General features: G+C 36.5%; 1 protein-coding gene across 1 annotated transcript in view; it reads left to right on the plus strand.

Moving 5' to 3' along the window:
• Positions 1–20,886, plus strand: part of ca8 (carbonic anhydrase 8) — a 65,764-nt gene extending 44,878 nt beyond the window's left edge. The window contains exons 5-9 of the mRNA XM_003219582.4: positions 608–670; positions 2,634–2,682; positions 5,233–5,345; positions 7,089–7,256; positions 14,889–20,886. Coding sequence (XP_003219630.1) covers positions 608–670; positions 2,634–2,682; positions 5,233–5,345; positions 7,089–7,223 — 360 coding nt within the window. The 3' untranslated portion in view covers positions 7,224–7,256; positions 14,889–20,886. The remainder of the gene's footprint in view (positions 1–607; positions 671–2,633; positions 2,683–5,232; positions 5,346–7,088; positions 7,257–14,888) is intronic.
• Positions 20,887–21,143: the final 257 nt, after the last annotated feature.

Here is a 21,143-nt window from a genome sequence, read left to right on the forward strand (position 1 = left end):
TTCACAGACATTGATCAATCTAGAGGGGAAAAAAATAGAATTGCTTCTGATATATCCAAACAAACATATTCTTAAGAGTTGTGCCCTTGTTTACATTGGTAATAGCTTCGGCTATGATAATCCTAATTATATAAGGTGCTTGTGAGGATAAAATAAATGCTTTTTGAGATGTCTGGAAGAACCGCAGTATATACAGGCAATGTCTAAAATTATTTACTCTCAATTTAATGTACAAAACCACACAGCACAAGAATAGCCAAAGATCCAGACAAAACAATATTTTTCTGTCTGATTTTCAGATATGATGAAATGGCAACCTTGGCGTTTTTACTATGCAGCGATGCCTGAGTTTGACATAAGATAGAGTAATTAATGAAACATTAAGACATAAAGGGGCAATTAACTTCTTCAGCAGCATGATACCCCGGTACTCTCCTACCAGCTGCTTCAATCTTGAACTTCATACAAAAGGTCATACAATTGAGACAAAATGAACACAGCATTGACTTCATTTGTTGACAGTTTTGTCATTGCATAGGTTTTGAGTTAAGAAATGCCATTGGCACTGTATGTCAGTCTTTCTTTATATTTGTGAATTATTTTTCAGATAGGAAAGGAACATTCGGGCTTAAAGACTGTGACTGAAATTTTGCAAGATATCCAGTACAAGGTAAAATATGGTTTAAGGGAAGAAGTATTTGTTTCAAAGAATAATTTGGTCATATATATGATGGTGTATAAATATATTTTAAAATTATAGTGGCTGCTTTGGGCCAGCCCCAGATTCTGTGGAGGTATTTGCATGCTCTGTCTCCAAAGTGCGGCAGAGGTGGGAACAAAGGCCTGACTGTGTCAAACTCAAGCCAAACCTGGTCTGGCCCTGGATGGTCACCCTTACTTTTTCTGTTGTTTGTTGCCAAAACAGCAGCCACAGGACTCAGGAGAACGCCTGGCCATTTCCGGGTGCCTTTGGTGATATCGGCAAATGTGCCCAATCAACCTGGGGAAAGGAGGGAATGACCCCTCTCCTTTACCCAGGTTGTACAGGCACCTTTGCTGATATCAGCAAAGGCACCTGCCATTGGCCAGGGCAACCAGGAACTCTCTGGATATTTTTTGTGCCAGCTGCTGCAGTAATGAATGCCAGGAAAGGTAATAGCCATTCCCTTTTCCCTGCACTATGGATTGCAGGAAAAATGGATGGCAGCAGTAGACCATGTGAACAGCTTGAATGGCCTAACTGATTGCACCAACTTTGAGGTACAAGGCTGCTCCTAAGTTTCAGGGAAGCTCTGAAACATTTCCAACTTTTGCTAATGTGAGTAAAATCAAGTTAACCAGTATTACCTCTTGTTAGGGGCAGGGTGTCCCCTGAATGTTGTGTGGTCATCCAGGACTCACTTCTGGCCCAATTTGGGGTATGTGGCCCATGTAGACATGCTCTGGGAGATGGGATTCAAGTCTAAACTCATAATTCATTTATGTTTTATATAAACTTTATACATGAAGGCAATTTTATACCTTTATACCTATGCTCACACTGATTTTAGACTAGTACAGTGATCCCCAGACTCTAGTCCTCTGGGTGTTTGGAACTTCAGCTCCCAGAAACCTCCAGGTGTTTTGAACTTTAGCTCCCAGAAATCATTGTTTTGACCAGTGGTTAGAGATTTTGTGGTCCAAATTAGGGAAACACTAGACAAGAACATTTTTTCTATATAAATATCCAAAGGTATGCATTTCATGATGTCACCTTATCTGTAGCAACTAAAAACAGCCAGAATCTATTAAAAAAAGGTTCCGAAAAGTGTTTGGGATTTGAGTTGTGTACTAATGAACTAGATTTGTTAACTAATAAAAAACCATGCTAAGGGTTCTGATGGGAAGTTGATTATTTCTGTGGGGAAATTATTAGTAGAAATTCCAAGGAGGAGAATAAATGAATTATTAAGGTTTCAAGCTTTTGAAACCTTGCAATGAAAGTAAAAACAAAGTTTTGCTTTTTATCCTATTTCCGTTTCTTCAGGAGTAAGCCCCACTGAGCCAGAACAACTTACTTTTGAGCAGCATATATTGTCAGTTGTAGAAAATAAGGATAGAAAGATTACTCTCAGGTTTTCTCATCCTAGACAAGAAAGTCTGTCTTCACATATTGAAGCATCCCATTGGAAAAAAGAGATCAACCACTGTGATATTTTTTGCACTATGTTAATTTTCCTTTCCAGACAGTTCATTCAGCATAGAACAAAATAATACCTTTCATAACTTTTGTATAGAACACATTGTTTGCAGCATTAAATATTTTCATAAAAATGTTCACAAAAAATCCTGGAATTTGAAAAAAATGTGCAAAAGCTCTCATGATCTCATTTTCCAAGTAGAAAGCTCCTGAAATTCTTTATTATTGCCTGCAATAACAAAATTAATGAAGATTTATGTCATAACTAGATAAGTTTGATAAGATGGTTTTCTCTGTTGGGATTTTACTTTTTCCTATTCACTCAAGCTGCATGCTTTTTATTTAATGTGGCATATTAGAGTCAGTTTTCCATGAGCCATAAAACCCTTAAATTACTCCTGTTTTGTCTTAAAACAGAAGGCAAAGGCAATTCTTGTTTCTGTCAAATTTACAGGGGAAGTCAAAGACAATACCATGTTTTAATCCCAACTCACTATTACCAGGTAAGTGTTTATTGCTTTGCCACAAAAACTCTATTGCAAAAGGTGTATGTACAGTTAACTTTCATTGCAACCTTCCACTTCTCTATAAATCCTTTGGGAGTATTTCAGTGAAAACAAATAGTTTTAACTTACTGGTGTCCTAGCAAATGTAGCTCTGAAAATGGTGTGTCCCATATAAATAGCATGGTGATGAATGGTCTCTTGCTAGGACAGTACATATTGAGTATCCACTAGGTAACGTCTATAGAAATGAGTCACAGTTTGCTAAACACTGTCTCTAAACTGTAATTCTAATGGAATTCAGGCAACCAGCATATATATTCACCAGCAACTATAAATTGGCACAGGTAAGTTGTATAGTATTTTTACTGTGCAGGATGCTTTTGTAAAACGGATCATGTTTGTTTTGGATAGAAATATGTTTCTGTTATTACCATTGTATGAGGTCTTGCTTTTTGCTCCATGCCTGTATGCTACTTAGCGCAATATGTTTTATTGGGCTAGTAAGTATCCACTCAGTGGTACCAATGAGGACCAAGAAAGAGGGGTTGAGTCCAATGTTTTGTTGCCTTAGGTTTATTTTGCTGTGAAGTTACACTGTGCTACATATTCTCTGCAAAAAGCTGTTTACTGTGGGAACTGGAGAAATGTGTAACCATATTTGCACAAAAAACTATGTTCCTCTAGGGGACAACAACCCCCCCCCCCCCACAAAAGTTTTGTGATTTGTTCCTTTTTGTGTTGTCCCCGTTTCTTCTTCAGCCATAGACTCTGAGGCTTGACTTCAGTTCTCCTGACACACAACTTCATCTTCATTTCTTACTCCTATTTACAGTAGTTACAGGCTCTAAATTTTCTCTTTCCCTATAGTGGAGTTTTCTAACAGATGTTTGCTGAAGAAAGTCTTTTGTTGAGGGTTTCAAATACAGTAGAGTCTCACTTATCCAACACTCACTTATCCAACGTTCTGGATTATCCAACGCATTTTTGTAGTCAATGCTTTCAATACATCATGATATTTTGGTGCTAAATTTGTAAATACAGTAATTACTACATGGCATTACTGTGTATTGAACTACTTTTTCTGTCAAATTTGTTGTATAACATGATGTTCTGGTGCTTAATTTATAAAATCATAACCTAATTTAATGTTTAATAGGCTTTTCCTTAATCTCTCCTTATTATCCAACATATTCACTTATCCAACGTTCTGCCGGCCCGTTTACATTGGATAAGTGAGATTCTACTGTAACAGCTTCCATACATTAACATGGCAATATAATGGTCCTTGCATAGTACTGCCACCAAGTGGCAAGCACAGTGTGGACTTCACGTTTATTCGTGTATTGCTTGGTGAGGGCTGAATAAGTGCTGAACTAGGGGAGGTCTTTGTTGTAATTACACAAGTATACATCAGAAGTGGGGAGTATATTCTGGAAAAAAATCCCATGGCTGATTAGAGCCTTACATGGAAGATGATTCCTGATGCCAGATCAAATAGCAGACTTTAGCACTAATTATTATTATGTATGCTGGAACTCAATTGACAGACCCAGTCTTTTAGACTCGGAACATGCCCATCTGTATTTGATAAGTGTTTTTATGAATGTCTGATGTAATTTAATAATTTCTTAATTGATTCATAATGTATTGTACAATTTTATATATGTGTTTTATTGTAAGGCGCCCTGAGTCCCCTATTGGGTGAGAAGGGCGGGATATAAATATTGTAATAAATAAATAAATAAATAAATAAATAAATAAATAAATGTATTTGGCTCTTCCTGGAAAGATGCTGCACACACTTTTTGATACAGTTCTATAGCCAATAGTGTCATTTATCTGATATTTTCTAAGCTGGGGTATAGTTTGAGGATGAAGTACCTTTATCTGATGTTGTCCTTGGGCTCTAGCTGGAAGATTATTTAGACCAGTGGTTCTCAACCTGGGGTCCCCAGATGTTTTGGCCTTCAACTCCCAGAAATCCTAACAGCTGGTTAACTAGCTGGGATTTCTGAGAGTTGTAGACCAAAACACCTGGGTACCCACAGGTTGAGAACCACTAATTTAGACTAAGAATAGAATACTGGATCATGGCAAGAACTGTAACGTTCCCAGAAATTCCAAGGCCATACATCATCATGGCTTCAGAAATATATGCAATATTTATTTTAATATTAAACCTAAACTTATAACTGTTCCAGCCATATATGATATATTCGAAATGTCAAATGTTTCACTCATAAACATCCCCATAATCAGAACATATTGCAAATTGCTGGGTTCTATGCACACATATCCTTGTTTTTACTGAATGAGATGTCTTAAAAGTCATTTCATTCAATCGAAACAAGAAAGAAAAATCTCATTTCCCTACATTCTCCAAAGTTTTGATCAGAAAAACCAAACTGTTGTTCTTTTATTCCCAAAATTGTTCTTTTTTGTTGCTGAGTCTTCATATCTCTAATCAGTCCCTTCATCTTGAAAGTGGAAATAATTGTACAAAAGTGGCTTTCATTGCTGTTTTCAAAGTAGACTGTCTAATTCCAGATCCACTACTACGAGATTATTGGGTGTATGAAGGCTCCCTCACTGTTCCACCGTGCAGTGAAGGTGTGACGTGGATCTTATTTAGATACCCTTTAACTGTATCCCAACTCCAGGTAAGGGCAGTGCTTATAATGATCTTAGAACATAATTTGCAGTGAAAGGTTATAGCGTGCAAATATTTTACAGGGCATTACATTTGCTTTACCCTGAAGATCTCATTAGATCAGTTGGTACATGGATTTTAAAATAAAGGTTAAATCTTTTGTGTCACTGAGAGCAAAAGAAAGGTCAGAAATGGGATGTGATTGTTACCAGTTATCGCATGCATTACAATATACAGGAAATAAGACAAAAATGTCACTGAACAAAATAGATTTCCAACAATTAAAGAAATAAATATACAACACATACATAAGGCCATCATGTAAAATTTGCTTTTAAGTAATTACAACTACATGTTCGACTAGAGACATGGATGAACTCTGTTCATGTATTCAGTACCCAAGAAAAAGAAAGTGCCAGCTGGTTTCTCCATAGGCCCAGTGGCTGTTTCAATCATGGACTCTGGCTAATGTCTGATTGGGTTTCTGGCCATGTGGAAGGAGACATCCTTTCAAATTGATGGCGATTGAACCTCAGCATAAGAGAGAGGGAGGAATAACTAGTTTATATGCTGTAATTTAGCAAAGCTTGTAAAAATTACTGTAGGAATCTACATTTCCCAGACTCCATGTGAGTGTAACACAACAGTAACATTTTTACATTGTGTGGTTAATCTAGTCAGAGGATTCTTAACAGCCCCTTGATCTGGTCTATATCCATGGGAACTGACAACCTAAGGTTGCTGAGACTCACAGTTTTGACAGTGATAAATTACTCTTGCTACAATCCAGATAAAAGACGGAACCAAAGTATATACATCAGAGAAAGAGATTATGGACCAATTTAGCAAATATTTTGGAAACCTATATAAAACCGATCATATAAATAGAGAAGAAGTTATGCTATACTTAGGGAGACAAAAGATACAAAGACTAACAGATGATCAAAGAGAGATGCTAAACAAGGACATATCACAGAAAGAAATCGATATTGCTATAAGGAAATTAGATCCCAATAAAGCACCGGGCCCAGATGGCCTAACACCAATTTACTATAAAAGATTGAAAGATGATCTCTTAATTTAAGTGGCCATTGTCATCTAATATTTGATCCAAAATGTATATTGAATTTGATGGAAACACAGAACTTTGAATTACATGTCCTCTTCAGATGTAGGGGATTCTAGAAGATGAGGGCTGGTTTATATAGGCATTGGCATCATTTAATTTCTCTACATTTGATTTTGTTGATGTGAGCCTTCAAGTCATTTGTGATTTTATCACAACCCTGAGGTTCATGTAGTTTTCTTGGCAAGATTTGTTCAGGGGGATTTGCATTTGTCTTCTTCTGAGTCTAAGAGAGTGTCATTTGTCCAAGTTCGCCCAGTGGGTTTACATGGTTGACTGGGATTCAAACACTGGTCTCCTGAGTTCTAGTCCAATGCTCAAACCATTGCATTACACTAGTTCTATAAGTAAGCCTTCCTCATGCAACTGACATGAAGGATACTGTCCCATAGACAATAAAGGAACATTCAATTACCAGTCCAGTCAAATATTATAAATGAAATGAAGATGAAACCATCTTGTTCTTTACCTAAAGCAACAAATTGTTAAGAGGGTCTCACCTCCAGCGGCATCAGGTATACATATGTATACATGTGACTTCAAGTTGCCTAGTACTTAGTAAAATTGTTTTCTGACAATAAGAGCATTGGCTAATGTGTTCAAATAATTATTTCCTTGACTTATTAGATAGAAGAGTTTCGAAGACTGAGGACGCATGTTAAAGGGACAGAACTCCTAGACAGCTGTGATGGAATATTAGGAGATAACTTTAGACCAACACAACCACTTAGTGACAGAATCATAAGGGCTGCCTTCCAGTAGCAGAGAAAGATAATGGAAGTAATCATAACCTAGGTAAGTTTTAAAAACTGAATACTGTAAAATGGAAATTCTGTGCTGACTTTAGTTTAATGTGCATAGAGATACAGTGGCTTCTTTGGGGGGGGGGGGGGTTTGCAATGGAAAGCTATGATATTTCAGTTAAAAACTAATATGAGGATTGTATCGAACTCCTGGTCTCAAATGAAATAGTCATTATATCAAAGAAATCAATAGAACTAGAGTAAATCCACTGAATCCAACTGCAAAACTCAATTAAAACAGATTCATTAAGTCAATGAAACTTACATAAGTGTTAATTAACCCAATCTCCATTGATTTACTGAGTCTACTTTAGTTGGGATGAAAGTAGGTTTTATGCTATTATATGTAGATTTGTAGTTTGATGAAGAATGTTTACTTTTATTTCTCGTTTGCCTTAATGAAGGTAATAAGAAATTTGACTTCCTTTAACCTTATTCTTTCAGCAGCTATGAATAAGATTTGACACTATATAGGGGATTAATAACCATATTACATATGTAATTCATTTAAAATACAGCTGCAGTTATGTTGTGTCAAGCACACAAGGAATAAGAGTGTTTGCTCTGTTGCATGGTAATCATTAGGGGTATGCAAAACTTCGTTTGTAATTCATTTGTCATATCTGATTTATAAGATTTATATATATGAAATGGGGGGGGGAGGACCCACGCAAAAACCTAAAAATCAAACACTCATCCAATACTTTTCATTTGAATTCTGTAAACCTTGGAAGCCTCCCAAAGTCAGTTTCATTTTCAGCACAAGCAAGTGAGGCAAAGCCAAAAAGGTTGCCATTCCTGTTTAAAGGAGCTGAGTGAGCTCTGAAGGACACTGAGAGAACACAGAATTCTGTGAAATGTAGTTTGGGAAGGCAATGGCCTCTGTAGCAGAGAATTCAAAAGGCCCTGCCCTAAACTACATTTCCCAGAATTCTGCTCGCATCCCCAATGTCCATCTGTAGCCAGAGTTTCAATTAATTATTGAATCTGCAAAGAGGACTGACTGATACTAGTAAGCAAATCTGTCCTGGATTGGGAGGAAATCCCTGAATATGAAGTTCTGGGGTTTATGTTGTGTTGTGTGTCAAGGAGATAGGTGTGGCTTTTGAAAAAACCTTAAAAAATTCCCAAAAATATGCAAATCATTCTGAAACTTATGTATTGTATAGAAAATTCAAGGATGTAGCTCTTGTAGTTTAAAAAAAATGTTGTTTGTAAAAACTTCAAAATTTTCCCCAAAATCAGTCGATGAGTGAAATATTCTGAAATTTGATAGGCAACAGTGGTAAATTTGTTCTATAATTGTAGAAAGTTTCATGCCAATAGCTCTATCAACAAGGGAGAAAGGAGCCCCTGAATTTTAGCCTCTGGCACAATTACTTAACAAAAAAGTAGTTACTTTGTTATAGTTACAATATGGTCCCTGCCCAATTTTGGAAATACTGTATAAACAATTCCTTTCCCCTCACCTAATTTAGTAATGAATATTGAAACATTTTTTTCATTGATAGCACAGGCCTAGTAATCATACAATATTTACAAAACTGTGTTCAGTTCTGGCCATCATACTTCAAGAAGATAGTTGCCAAATTTGAGATTGTCCATAGAAGATTTCAAATTGGCTAAGGATCTGGAAACTCGGTTCTATATAGAATTATTGAAAGAGCTAGGCAGTTTAGTTTAGAAAAGATAAGATTATGGAGATCTGATCAGAATGACTGTTATGTAGACCCATTGTTTCCTCAGAATGGGCAGGATCAGTACCAATGAGCAGAAACTGCAACTAAGTGGATTTCAGCTGAACCAGACATAAGCAACTTAATGTTCTTCAGATGCTTTTAACTACCCCCATCATACCTAGTAGATATGGTCAGAAATTACATATTATGAGAGTTATATACGATTATCTGGAGGACACCAGGATGCTTACCTGGTGAAACATTTGGAGAAACTTTATTTGGTGAAAGCTGTTTGCTCATAGAAAGAATTGCCTTTGCAGATAGTTATTGCTTATAGATGCCAGTTAACTTATTCTGCACTGACAAAGGAATCAATAGTTGTCTGCCTATTAATTCTATGAGCCTATAGTTAAGCAATTATATAAACAACTATATTCTATAATGTGTGTCATTATCATTTCCATAACAGGTAAAATAGTCCCTGATTTAGTAATTTTATACATTCCATACAACAATTAGCAATATCCAGGACATTATTTTAGTGGGATAGGCATTGTATAGTCGATCATCAAATGCCCGTCTAAACAGAAAAGTCTTTACCAAAAAAAGTAGAGACACAAGAAGACACTCAGTCCATTCCATCATCACTGTTGATCTCATTGCTGCTACCCAGTTTTTACTCTGAGACATAGCATAGGTTCCAAACCATATTTCAGACCAGAGTGTTATTCCAATCTATCTCATTCAGGTGGAACTGGGGGGCATGATAGTGCTTCCCTAAACATATTCACTAGATACTTTGGGATTTATTTATGAATAGCCTCTTGGTTTCCTTTTGTGGGCTGATCTAAAATAGAACAAAGTACTTCCATATAGACCTTCAAACCATTTGTCTTAAGTAGTATCTGGCACTGAGTAGCTCCTCAGTTTTCTCGGTTTTCACAGAAATAGCTGGGTTTTTCAGCTAGTGACTTCATTAATTCATGGATATGAATTAGGGGCCGGGCTGTGGCGCAGCTGTTGAGCAGCTGCCTTAAATCACTCTGACCATGAGGTCATGAGTTCGAGGCCAGCCCGTGGCGGGGTGAGCACCCATCAATTAAAAAATAAATAAAAAATAGCCCCTGCTCGTTGCTGACCTAGCAACCCGAAAGATAGTTGCATCTATCAAGTAGGAGATAAGGTACCACTTATAAAGTGGGGAGGCAAGATTAACTAATTTACGACCTGGAATGAGGAAGTGCCGTCAGTGTGGATGATGAAGCAGCTGCTCCCCCCTGTGGCCAGAATCGAACATCCCCTCAGAAGAACGTTAACTTGCCTCTGCGTGTGTCTCTCAGTCTCTGTTTGATGTGTTTATGGGCATTGAATGTTTGCCCTATGTGTGTTATAATGTGATCCGCCCTGAGTCCCCTTTGGGGTGAGAAGGGCGGAATATAAATACTGTAAATAAGTAAATAAATACATAATGGATATGCCTGATAACCTTGAGCCAACACTTAAGTAAATTAGGCTGATCCAAATCACATGGACCATGACTATTTTTGTATTCTTCATATATTATTTTTGTTCAAAAGATTTGAGATGCATGCATAGTTTTCACCCTTTCCTGTTTATGTACACAAGCAATTCATTATGGTAGGTTAGATGAGTTTACTATAACTGATTCAGTGTCTTTAACAGATGAGTGACAATGTTAATTTAGATTGTCCCAATCCTAATCCAAATGAATAAATACTATATTAAAATGTATCCATGGAATAATATGGCATATAATACTATACATACATAATCAGATGTAAATGAGAGTCACAATTTTATTACAATGATTTAATTGTTTATGTGGAGTGAGGTATTAATATAGATAATTAATGAACAACTAGTTCTTGGGATACATTATCTGAATTTTTTAAATGATGAAAGGCTTACCATTTGCTAAAATATTAGTTTTAAATTGGTATGTAAACATTTAACTTTAAGAAAGATGACATATTTATCATGCACTCAATTCAATGGGTTTACTCCAGCTGGAACTAGAAATTGGATTTGGGCCTATATCATCTCATGCTCAATAAACCTATAACAAATACTCTGAACATATTTTAAAACATTTTATAGTTATATTTTATATATATTTTTTAATACAGCATATGTGTGTTTGCCAGGATAACCTATTTTCATTTAGGTTTTTTCCCCCAAACAAGTAGTCACTTGAACAAATATATAATGTGTAAATTCAATTACAGAGTAATTAGCTACTCAATCACTCTTACATCACACTTGGGACTAGCAAAAAAAAAAGAAAGGAGTTACTGTTCACAAATATACTGAAGATCAGTGTTAATTAGTTTAGTGCTAATTGTGGATGAGAAGGTACGTGCTTGCCCTAAGAAAGATTTTGGCAAATGCTGTTATAACAGCAATGTTTCAGGGTGTTTGCTTTTAACATGAAACTTGCATTCATAGCCCAAATTAATTGACATATTTCTGTTTTCTTAGGGCGTACTTGGCTTTGCATATTTTCTAAGAACTTGGTATCATGCTGTTTCTGAAATCAGCACTAACTTTCTTTGGCAGCATTACCTGGTCAATTGCCTAGCCATGATACAAATAATCCTGTCATTGTATGAAGAATACTATTAAGGGTCCTTTAGTTTCCAACTCCAATAGGGTGATGTCTTCATGGAATGTAGCTTATATTCTGATGAAGGATGCAACTTATATCCATTATAATCATTACCATTGCAGAATCCTCTAGTTCATGATTTGATAATAAATGTTTATGACAGCCACCAGTTTGTCTGAATTAAGCCAAATACCCATGTTGAACAATGCCTTGTGATGCCAACTGTCTGCTGTATGACAGGGCAGAAGATTGAATCCACCACATCTTGGGCATTGATATCTGTTGCTATCAAACCCTCATCAGCCTTTCATCCCCCAAAATAGGGGACATTTTATGCATTTTGGGTCAGTACTTTAGTTAAGTATAGCATGAGTTAATGCCTGAAAGAGGTAATGGGCTGGATGAGGAAAAAACAAATTGAAACCAAATCCAGACAAAACAGAGGTGCTTGCCATCAAAGGTACTAACCTCGGCATGGAAGTGTATCATTCAGTTTTGGATAGGGTTATACTCCCCCTGAAAGATTGTGTTTGCAGCTTGAGAGTACTCGAGGATCCATCTCTTGTAAGGTCATCCCTGGTGGATGCAATGGTCAGGAATATTTACTACCAGCTTCAATTGATACATCAGCTGCGCCCCTTCCTAAAACTGGAGGGTGGTAGTGCTTATGCTGGTAACCTTCTGCAATGCATTTTACATTGGGCTACCTTTGTACCAAGTTTGAAAACTCCAATTAGTTCAAAACCCAGCAGCCAGACTCATTACAAAAACATCTAGGAGTGAGCATATCACCCCTATACTAAAGTCACTCCACTGGTTGCCAATTAGTTTTTGTGCAAAGTACGAAGTGTTGTTTTTGACCTTTAAAGCCCTACATGGTTTGGGCCCAGGCTACCTACAGGATCACTTTCTCCTCCACAATCCTCCCTTTAGGACACTCGGGGGGGGGGGGGACTTTCTTCAATCAGCCAGAACCTGACTGGCAACCATCACCCAGAGGACATTGTCATCGGTTGCCATAAGACTGCGGAATGAATTCCTAGAAGAGAATCAACAGCTAAATGAGCTGTCAGAATTTAGTACACAACTGAAGACCTATCTTTTCTGGCAGGCCAACCCAGTCTATGACTTTTAAATCATGTTCTGTGTTTATCACATTCTGTGTTTATTGTGTTTTAACTTTTGTCTTCAGTATTTTAATATGTGTAGGTTTTAATATATGCTTTTATGGTTGCATTTCAACTATTTTAATATGTGATTTTGTAGATGTGTTTAACTATGTTGTGTCCTGCTTTGAGCCCAAAAAATGATGTTGTTATTGTTGAATGTGTTGACGAAGGTTTTCATGGCCGGATTCACTGGGTTGCTCTGAGTTTGGCCATTCAGCCTGGAAAACTCACAGCAACTCATTATTGTTGTTGCTGTTGTTGCTTTTTCTACTGCTATACAGGGACAGCAAATAGGATTCTCTCCACTCCCCTTGCTGTTGTTATCAAATTGTTTTTCATAAAGATCTAGATAAAAACGTGGGGTCTAGATACGCCCAATATTCCAAACAAGCATTGCAGCATCATTCAGGGAGAAGCAGTGGGACAGTGCAAGTCTGAAAAACTCTTGAATTCCCAGATGCCTCATTGTGAGGATCCTGGACTCTGTAGTCTTTTTGCAATCTTTACTATTCTTTTGGGTATCATGCAGCAGAAATGAATACTTGATTAAGCATATTCTAATAAAGATATTTGAAGCAAATTAAAAAAAAAACATTGGTTCTGAAAGCAAAAATCAAGATAGCACCTGAAAATGCTTTCAAGTTTTTTTTAAAGGAATAATACCCGCATTTCTAAATAGAAAGATAATCAGTTTTAGCTCATTGTGCTTCTGTCCCATCTGGAAGAACTCAAGACTCTAAATAGTTAATTAAATTAATACATTGTTAGATGTCATCTTGATTGGATTAATATGTCATAAACTATTTTTGATGTATACAAGAAGCCTAGAATAAACAGGGAAGAAATGCTATCTTGATAATGTCAAGAAATGTAAAGACTCACTCCTTGAGAACCAGCTTCTCCTGGCTAGCAAAATTACGCACAAAATAAAGGCAAAGCAATGAGCCCCTATAGGAGCAGTACTCATATTATTGTGGAAACTGATTAAAGGAATTTTCAACATGAAGTGTATCAGGTGTTCAAAGAAAAGAGAGGAAAGCAGAATATCTATCTATCTATCTATCTATTGGATTTCTACCCTGCCTTTTTTGCAGACTGGGATACAAGGCACTCCTCTAGGGAAGATAGGACTGAATAAAGTCTTATTATTATTACCATTAGGCAAAACTGAAATTGTATAAACTTGTATCATGTTGGATACCTTTCAGTGTTTATTAATGTCAATTTAACAGCAACAGGAATATCAATAATAAAAAATAATTCAGCTATATTTCCTCATTCCATTTTCATGCAGTTCTATTCAGAAATAAGTCAATCCGAGTTTAAGATTGCAGATAGGTGTGTGAAGGGCAGACACAGTATCTAAGAAGGCCACACATAGTACAGTGTGTATTTGTTATTATGTGATTATATACCAAGCTACAATATTCTTGGCAGTCAAATAATATCAGGAAAGGAAGTGATTAGTAAAACAGACTGATGTAATCTATAGCACCTAATGTTGACATGGCACATTGCCAAGGGTGTCTGGGTGTCTATTTTTTCACCTCTTGGGAGTTATTGCTCATTTCCTTAAGGAGGCATGGGGCCTGCATAGAAGGAAGGAACTGAGGGCTTGGTATTCAGTGGGAACATTGCAGAGCTGGGCTCATGTTTTTGTTAGCTCTTTTCTTTTTTGTCCAGAAGGGAAACTGAGTGGTGTACTTTTAAACAGTGGATCCCTTCAATAACATAGTTGCGGAAATGTCTACAGATCTATATCCCATTGAAAATGTTAGTGCTTCACTTTTCTGTTTTTCTATGAAAGTAGACTTTGGATTTACTCTTGGAAAGAGGACACACAAATTGATGGAAGGTAATAAAAACCCACAGTCCATAGAATGGAGCAATTCTACAAAAATGTCAGGCATAACAGAGAGTTGTACCTACGAGTTCCACCCCATTACCGTTTGTGGATTTTTCTTCTGATTTACGCCACCACGAGAGGGAAGAGTCAGATCCATCATACCATTGGAGAATATATCCTGAAACTTCTACCCCTGCTGTCATGAAACTCCTTTCAGTTTTCACTGTCTCCCTGCCTGGACATAAACAGTCTTTCAGACTCACTGTGGAATTTCAGTAACATAATTGTTCCATTCTCTTTTCAGAAAGCAGAAGACAATGCGCCCACAGTGCCCTTGGATGAGAAATGGAAATGTTTGAGGCTGCTGCTTCAGTTTCCCCACAAAGCCTGCTTTGTCTGCTTCCATCTAATTCAAACTTGATAGACAGCTGTGACAGTTGGTCTGTCCACATGGTCCAGTGAAATTCTGGGAATGAACTTTATATTACAAGAAGAAAACACATTAAAACTTTCAACTTGCTACTCCTAACTTTTTATTGCTTATGACATTCAGGTTTTGCACAGCACTGCTCTGTAGCTGTAGTCAGCTCATAGTATGTTTGGTGAGATGATGATTACTATGAACACACTACACATTAGGTTTACCCAGTTTTTTCCATGGCAACGTTTGAATGCTCTTGTCTTCTTTTTGTCCCTGAAATATTGTAAGTAAAAATGTATAAATTAATGGTGTGTTGTACAATATTAATCATTTACTCACAAATGATAATATATTATTAGAGAAATAATTCTATTCTTTCTCAATAAATTAAAAAGTACTATCTTTGCTGATCTTAAAATAATAATATCTTGAAATATTTTTCTTCACAATAATGAAAAAGGTATTTGGCCAAATTCAACTGATTTCTGTACACTTCTGGTTAAATTTCTGATTTCTGGTTAAATATACTAACTATGAATGGAAGAAAAGTTGTGAGAGTAGCTTATTTTTCTAAGAATAAAGCTTGTTCCAGCAGTGGAGCAACAAGATACAAATTCTAATTTTTTAAATAGCCATTGTAAAGAGGTGTTTCAAAAGTTAAGTCCCATGACTATTACCCATATTTACTTGAGTCTAATGCACCATTGAATCTAATGCACACCTCAATTTTCAAAACCCTAAAACCCAAAATGTATTTACCATATTATGTGCATCTAATGTGCCCCCTAATTTTGGGAAGATAATTTAGTTTAAAAGGGTGAGCATTAGATTCGAGTAAATACCATATATTACATTCAATGGCATAATGGAATGTATGTGTTGACTTATTATTCAGTTACTGTAACTGTGCTCTAGTTGAGACTTGCAACTAGATTTAGGCTAAGACATTAAACATATGTAATATTTAGAACATTAAAACCCTAGAGCAAAACAATATATTTTGTTGAGGCTATGACTGATTAAGAATTTTGGGGGTTTTTTGTGTGAAGAATTTAACAAAAGTTTAGAATGTCTTCATTTATAGAATAGAAAAAAGTGAATTTTAGAAAATTGAGATGTGGAAGTCAAAAAACTGACATACTTCTTTGTTCCTATAAAATACCTGATAGTATTTATATTACATCTGAAAGTGGCCTCCTTTGGCTGGAACCCCTTCAAAGCCAATCCATTTTGACTTGAGTCCTAATCCTGAATAGTCCTGGTTGCATATTCCTAAGGTTCATACTATCATTGGAAATCTTAAAATATAGCTGTAATTTTGTTTTCATTTTGGCCCTGTCAAATGAAAATGATAGAATCATAGAACTGGAAGAGATTACAAGGGCCATCCAGTCTAACCCCTGCAATATGTCAATCAAAGTACTTTGGACAAATGGCCATCGAGCTTTTGCTTGAAAATGTCCGTAGAAAGAAACTTCTCCACACTCCATGGCAACATATTCCACTAGAGAAGCTCTTCCATTTGGAGGGTATCCAAATAAAGGCATGTTTATTGTCTTAGATAAGTCGGTGTTATTATAATATTTATTTTTGCCCCACTTTTTTCTCAGAATTCAGACATAAAGAAACTCACCTTTAAAAAGCAATAGAAGTAAAATGCATAAAAGAAAAATATTACAATGAAATTGAATTTATACAGTATTAAAACAAAAAGTAAAATGCTATATAAATAAATAAGTAGCTATTAAAAACAACTTTACTAGATCAAGGCAAGACACCATAGCATGTCCTTCAAAAAATTCTGTTTTAAAAGTTTGAATAACAAGTTTTTAGCCTGCCACTGGAAGGACAACAGAGCAGGGGCACTTCTGGCCTCCTTGGGCCAGACCGTGCTTGTAATCATGTTGGGACTAAGAGAAGTACCATGATTCTGAAAATTATGACAGACAGCCTTAAATGATAAACCTGAAAAAATTTGGACGCTTCCAGACAGCACCAAAATCCATGAAAAGCAGGTTAAAACCCCCCGCTTTAGCATGGATTCCCTTCCCTACTCCCCCCCCCCCAAATCCTGAGTTTTCCTGTGTGTGTGGCTTCATGCCATCCTGATGGCATACAGCCACTCAAAGCCCCCCAATTTTTCAATAACAATTAAATAAAACATACCTGGTGGCCATAAGTTTGCTCCTCATGCCCTCCTGGTGCAAGGAAATGACGCACCAGGAGATGTGGAAGGGGGCAAGGAGGGATTTTTCTACTTGTCCTCCCTCTCCTAGTGCATCATTTCCTTGTGCCAGAAGGGAACAAGTAGCAAAGTTATGGTAGCCATGTACATTTTATTTAATTTTGGGGGGAAATTTGGGGGTTTGGGGGAGGGGTGTGTGTCTTCTCATTATTTCAGGTTCCAGGAGCCCAAAGAATTGAGATGGCTGTGTGGATTGGGTTCGGGAATCGCGTAATGCAGTCCCTGGGTCCAAGCCACACAGGGTTCAGACCTGGTAAGTCCTGGATCTTACCTCAAGATCTGGATCTTACCAGGTATTTAATTAATTTGGAACAAACCATGAAAACCCTGGTTTGTTCCGAATTACTTCGTTTTTATGCGAGGCATCGTTTGGATGCTTCCAGAAAAACCCAGACAGGTCCCGGGATATAGGCCTGTCTGGATGGGCCCCCTGAAAGAGGAATTTCTAGATATGATAAGAAAAGAATCTCTTCCCTTCTCTTTCCAATTATTTGGGAGTGGGTGGGGGTTGATAGGGAAAAGACACACATACAATTGCTCATAAGTATGGGGTAGGTCAAGGCTTCTTAAATACTGAATTTGGGAGGTATTGAAAATACAATCATCTCATAGTCCTGTTCTTGATTGATTTCACACTTCAACACATGTGTACTTCTCATGTTGCTTTATACATCCTATACCAGTCCACACTGTGCCAGTCTATGAAGGGAGAATAAATTACAAGTTATTATGTAGCTGTTTTTTAAAAAAGGTTTTATTTAAATTAGAATTCACAAAGGATTTTTCTTCACATCCTGCTTCCTGGATGCTAACTGCTAATGGGCCATTTTGAAGTCCTTGCTATCTCTTATTTAAGCTGGACACAAAGGAAGGAGTCAGCTTTCGGACAAAAAACTGTAACCTGCAAAATAGGCCACTTGGCCATCCTAACTTGGATATATATTTGTTAACATAATTAGATTTTGATAAATGTATATTTATCTAAATGTGAATTTATCACAAATCTAGAGGAACATTTGATTTCCCTTTGTCATTGTATGTGGAGGAAAACTGGAGGATTGTTTTATAATAGAATTTTAAATATGCCATTGTAATTGAATCTTGAATGTTACTCAAATATTTTCATTTGCAAGATGTAATATAAAAAATGACTATCAATATGCCAGTAAGTTAGTTTGGTGAATCCTTTCATCTAAATGTGGGTAGAGCGCCTTGTTCAGAAGCTGGGGGACATTGTTCCACATGGCTGAAGCTGGAGCCAATGCGTTCAACACTAATGTTTGAGTAATGATGATCAGTGGTGAAAGGGAAGAGTATATTCGAGTCCTTTCTCTCTCGCAGATGCTCAAATATTGATGCTAAAGAAGTTGAATCAGGGGCCTTTTCTTCACTGCCCAACTTTGAACATTGGAGATTACAATGTTAAGGCAGTACCAGAAACTGTAATAAACACAGGAAAGGAGCACAGGAAAGGGAAATGATAGTTTCTTTAAAAGAGAGACACTACGTCATTTGCTCTGCAATCCATTCTCCATTTCATAGCTAAGATAGTATAGAACAGAACTAGATAAGAAACTTGTTTTATTTGGAGATTAAATATAACTCAGGATCTAGTAGAATCTATAATATTTTTCTGTTTGTGTCCAGTTTCTTGGCCTAAGGGGACAATTTTCAGTTTGGATGTGGGATGGTTATTTTATTGAAATTTAAGATTTCATTCCTAGACAGAGCATGTATGAAGGAGAAGGGTCCATATCTTGAGTAATTTAGAGTAAAGGTCCAGAGTTCTGTGGTAGATTACTTGCTTTGCTTGCAAAAGACTTGACGTTCAATCCTGGGCATCTTTAGGCAGGGATATGGAAAATGTCTGGCTGAAAATACCAAAAATTCCTATGCAGAATATGTACCCACTTCAAAGCTTGGTGTCGCTTGGTAAAGGCAGTTTCCCATGTTAGCTGTATTACAACTTTCTCCATTAATGGTTAGGTGTTAATATGTTAGATGTAATTGAAAAACTCTTGACCACTTCAAAGCCAGCCTTCAGTGGGTTCAAAAGTCCTTCAACACACATGTAGGCAACTCATGGGCTTCCAGGTGTTGGCTTGCAATGCCCATCAGCCCTACCTAGTACAGACAATGGCAAGAGATCATGGGAATTGCAGTCCATCAACATCTAGAGGGCCACTCACTGCTTCTGGGAAGATGAATTTCCAGTTGGAATAGTTATTAAGGCTTCACATAAACAGTCTAAATTTTTATAACTGTTGAAGAATTGGGTTTTGGAGTAGAGAACAGTGCAACTGCCACAAGACAGACACATACAATATAATGTAGATATGCATATCAAGATAGATAAAGATATTCAGCACACAAAAACAATTCAAGTGCATTTTATCATGCTATGCTGCCATTTTTTAAGCTTGGGGATGGTAAGGTAGGTGTTGTCTCCTTGGCAATGGAGACTGCCATTTGAAGAGGAAGACATACATGTGTGCATTGTGGGCATTTATACCGCCCTAGATTCTGTTTTTAATAATCAGCTGATTTTCCCCAGTTCCTGTATTAATACTAATCGTTTGAAGTTTTTTATTTTCTTTGGAACAGCCTAAAGCAAAAACAAGACCTGGAAACTGAGGAATATATTACATGAGAATAGAAAATGTATCCTGGAATATGTTTTTGTTTTGTTTTAAGACAGCAAAATAATTAAAAAAAACCAGCAGATAAAACCAGTAATGAAATGTAGTATGCCAGTTTTTTTACATAATGCTTAATAATAGCCAAGATGTTTCCAATATTCCTGAAGTTAGATTTTTTATTGAAAAATACAATATTTCATTTTTACTCTTTGTCTAATTCTACATGCCAAACTTAAGAGGAGCACACTAATCCATAGAATTCTTATCAACTTCAAGCTTATTTCAATTCTTACTCCACTCTGATTGTAAAGGAGATGAATGACCTGTCTTGTGATCGTTTTAGTTTATACTATTGTTTATACCTCTCCCCCAATAATACAGAATAATAAATATTAAACTATAGAAATATATTTAATTAGATTGGTAACTTTTTTTCACAAATCCTCAACCAGCTACATCAAAATTTGTTGTAATGTAACTGAAGATGATTATATCATAGCATTCATAAGTCAGTTATTTTTCTTTATTGGGTCTTCTGTATCTATCTGAGCATATGTAATAGTTAGCATGATTTTCTTTCATGATTGTCAAAATATATGTGTCAGTGCAAGTGTATTGTTGAAGGAGAGATCTAACAGAGCTAAAAGGACTGATACATTTTCCTTAATAGTTGATATCCAATTTATTAGGTACACGTTTCCTTAAAATGATTGCTGGCTATATCACCAGTGAATGTCTTGAAAATGCAAATAGCTTGGAATATCATGAAAGCTCTCCATAACTGGAGTTGCAAAAAGGAAGCAACAGAAAGTAAAAAACTGGTGAATAGGAATGATGAAAAGAGACTATATTTCAAAGAAGGAACAGTCAAAACTGAATCTTAGATAAGAATACAGAATAATGAATTCTGGTGTAATGTTTAAGCAGTTTGAAATGTTTGAGCTTCGATCCATGTTCAATGTGTATATTTGTAAATAAACTTAAATGCCATAAGGTTTCCAAGTCTTCCTGACATTTACTTTTCTCTAGAATACCATGGGACATAACATAGTGGGGTTCCTCTCTTTGGTGAATTCTAAAGTATTTTTTTCTGTTCATTTACACATGCACACACATATACACACATACGCACACGCATGCCAAGATCCTGCATTGCACTTCTTGCAGATGGTATTGGCTACTGGATTGGAGCAGATTATCTCCTGGCTGCTTTTCATTCCCTCCCCACATCTCCCTGTTTCTATTGAATGGTTG

Source organism: Anolis carolinensis, chromosome 4 (assembly GCF_035594765.1).
Source record: "Anolis carolinensis isolate JA03-04 chromosome 4, rAnoCar3.1.pri, whole genome shotgun sequence".
NCBI classification, from domain to species: domain Eukaryota; kingdom Metazoa; phylum Chordata; class Lepidosauria; order Squamata; family Dactyloidae; genus Anolis; species Anolis carolinensis.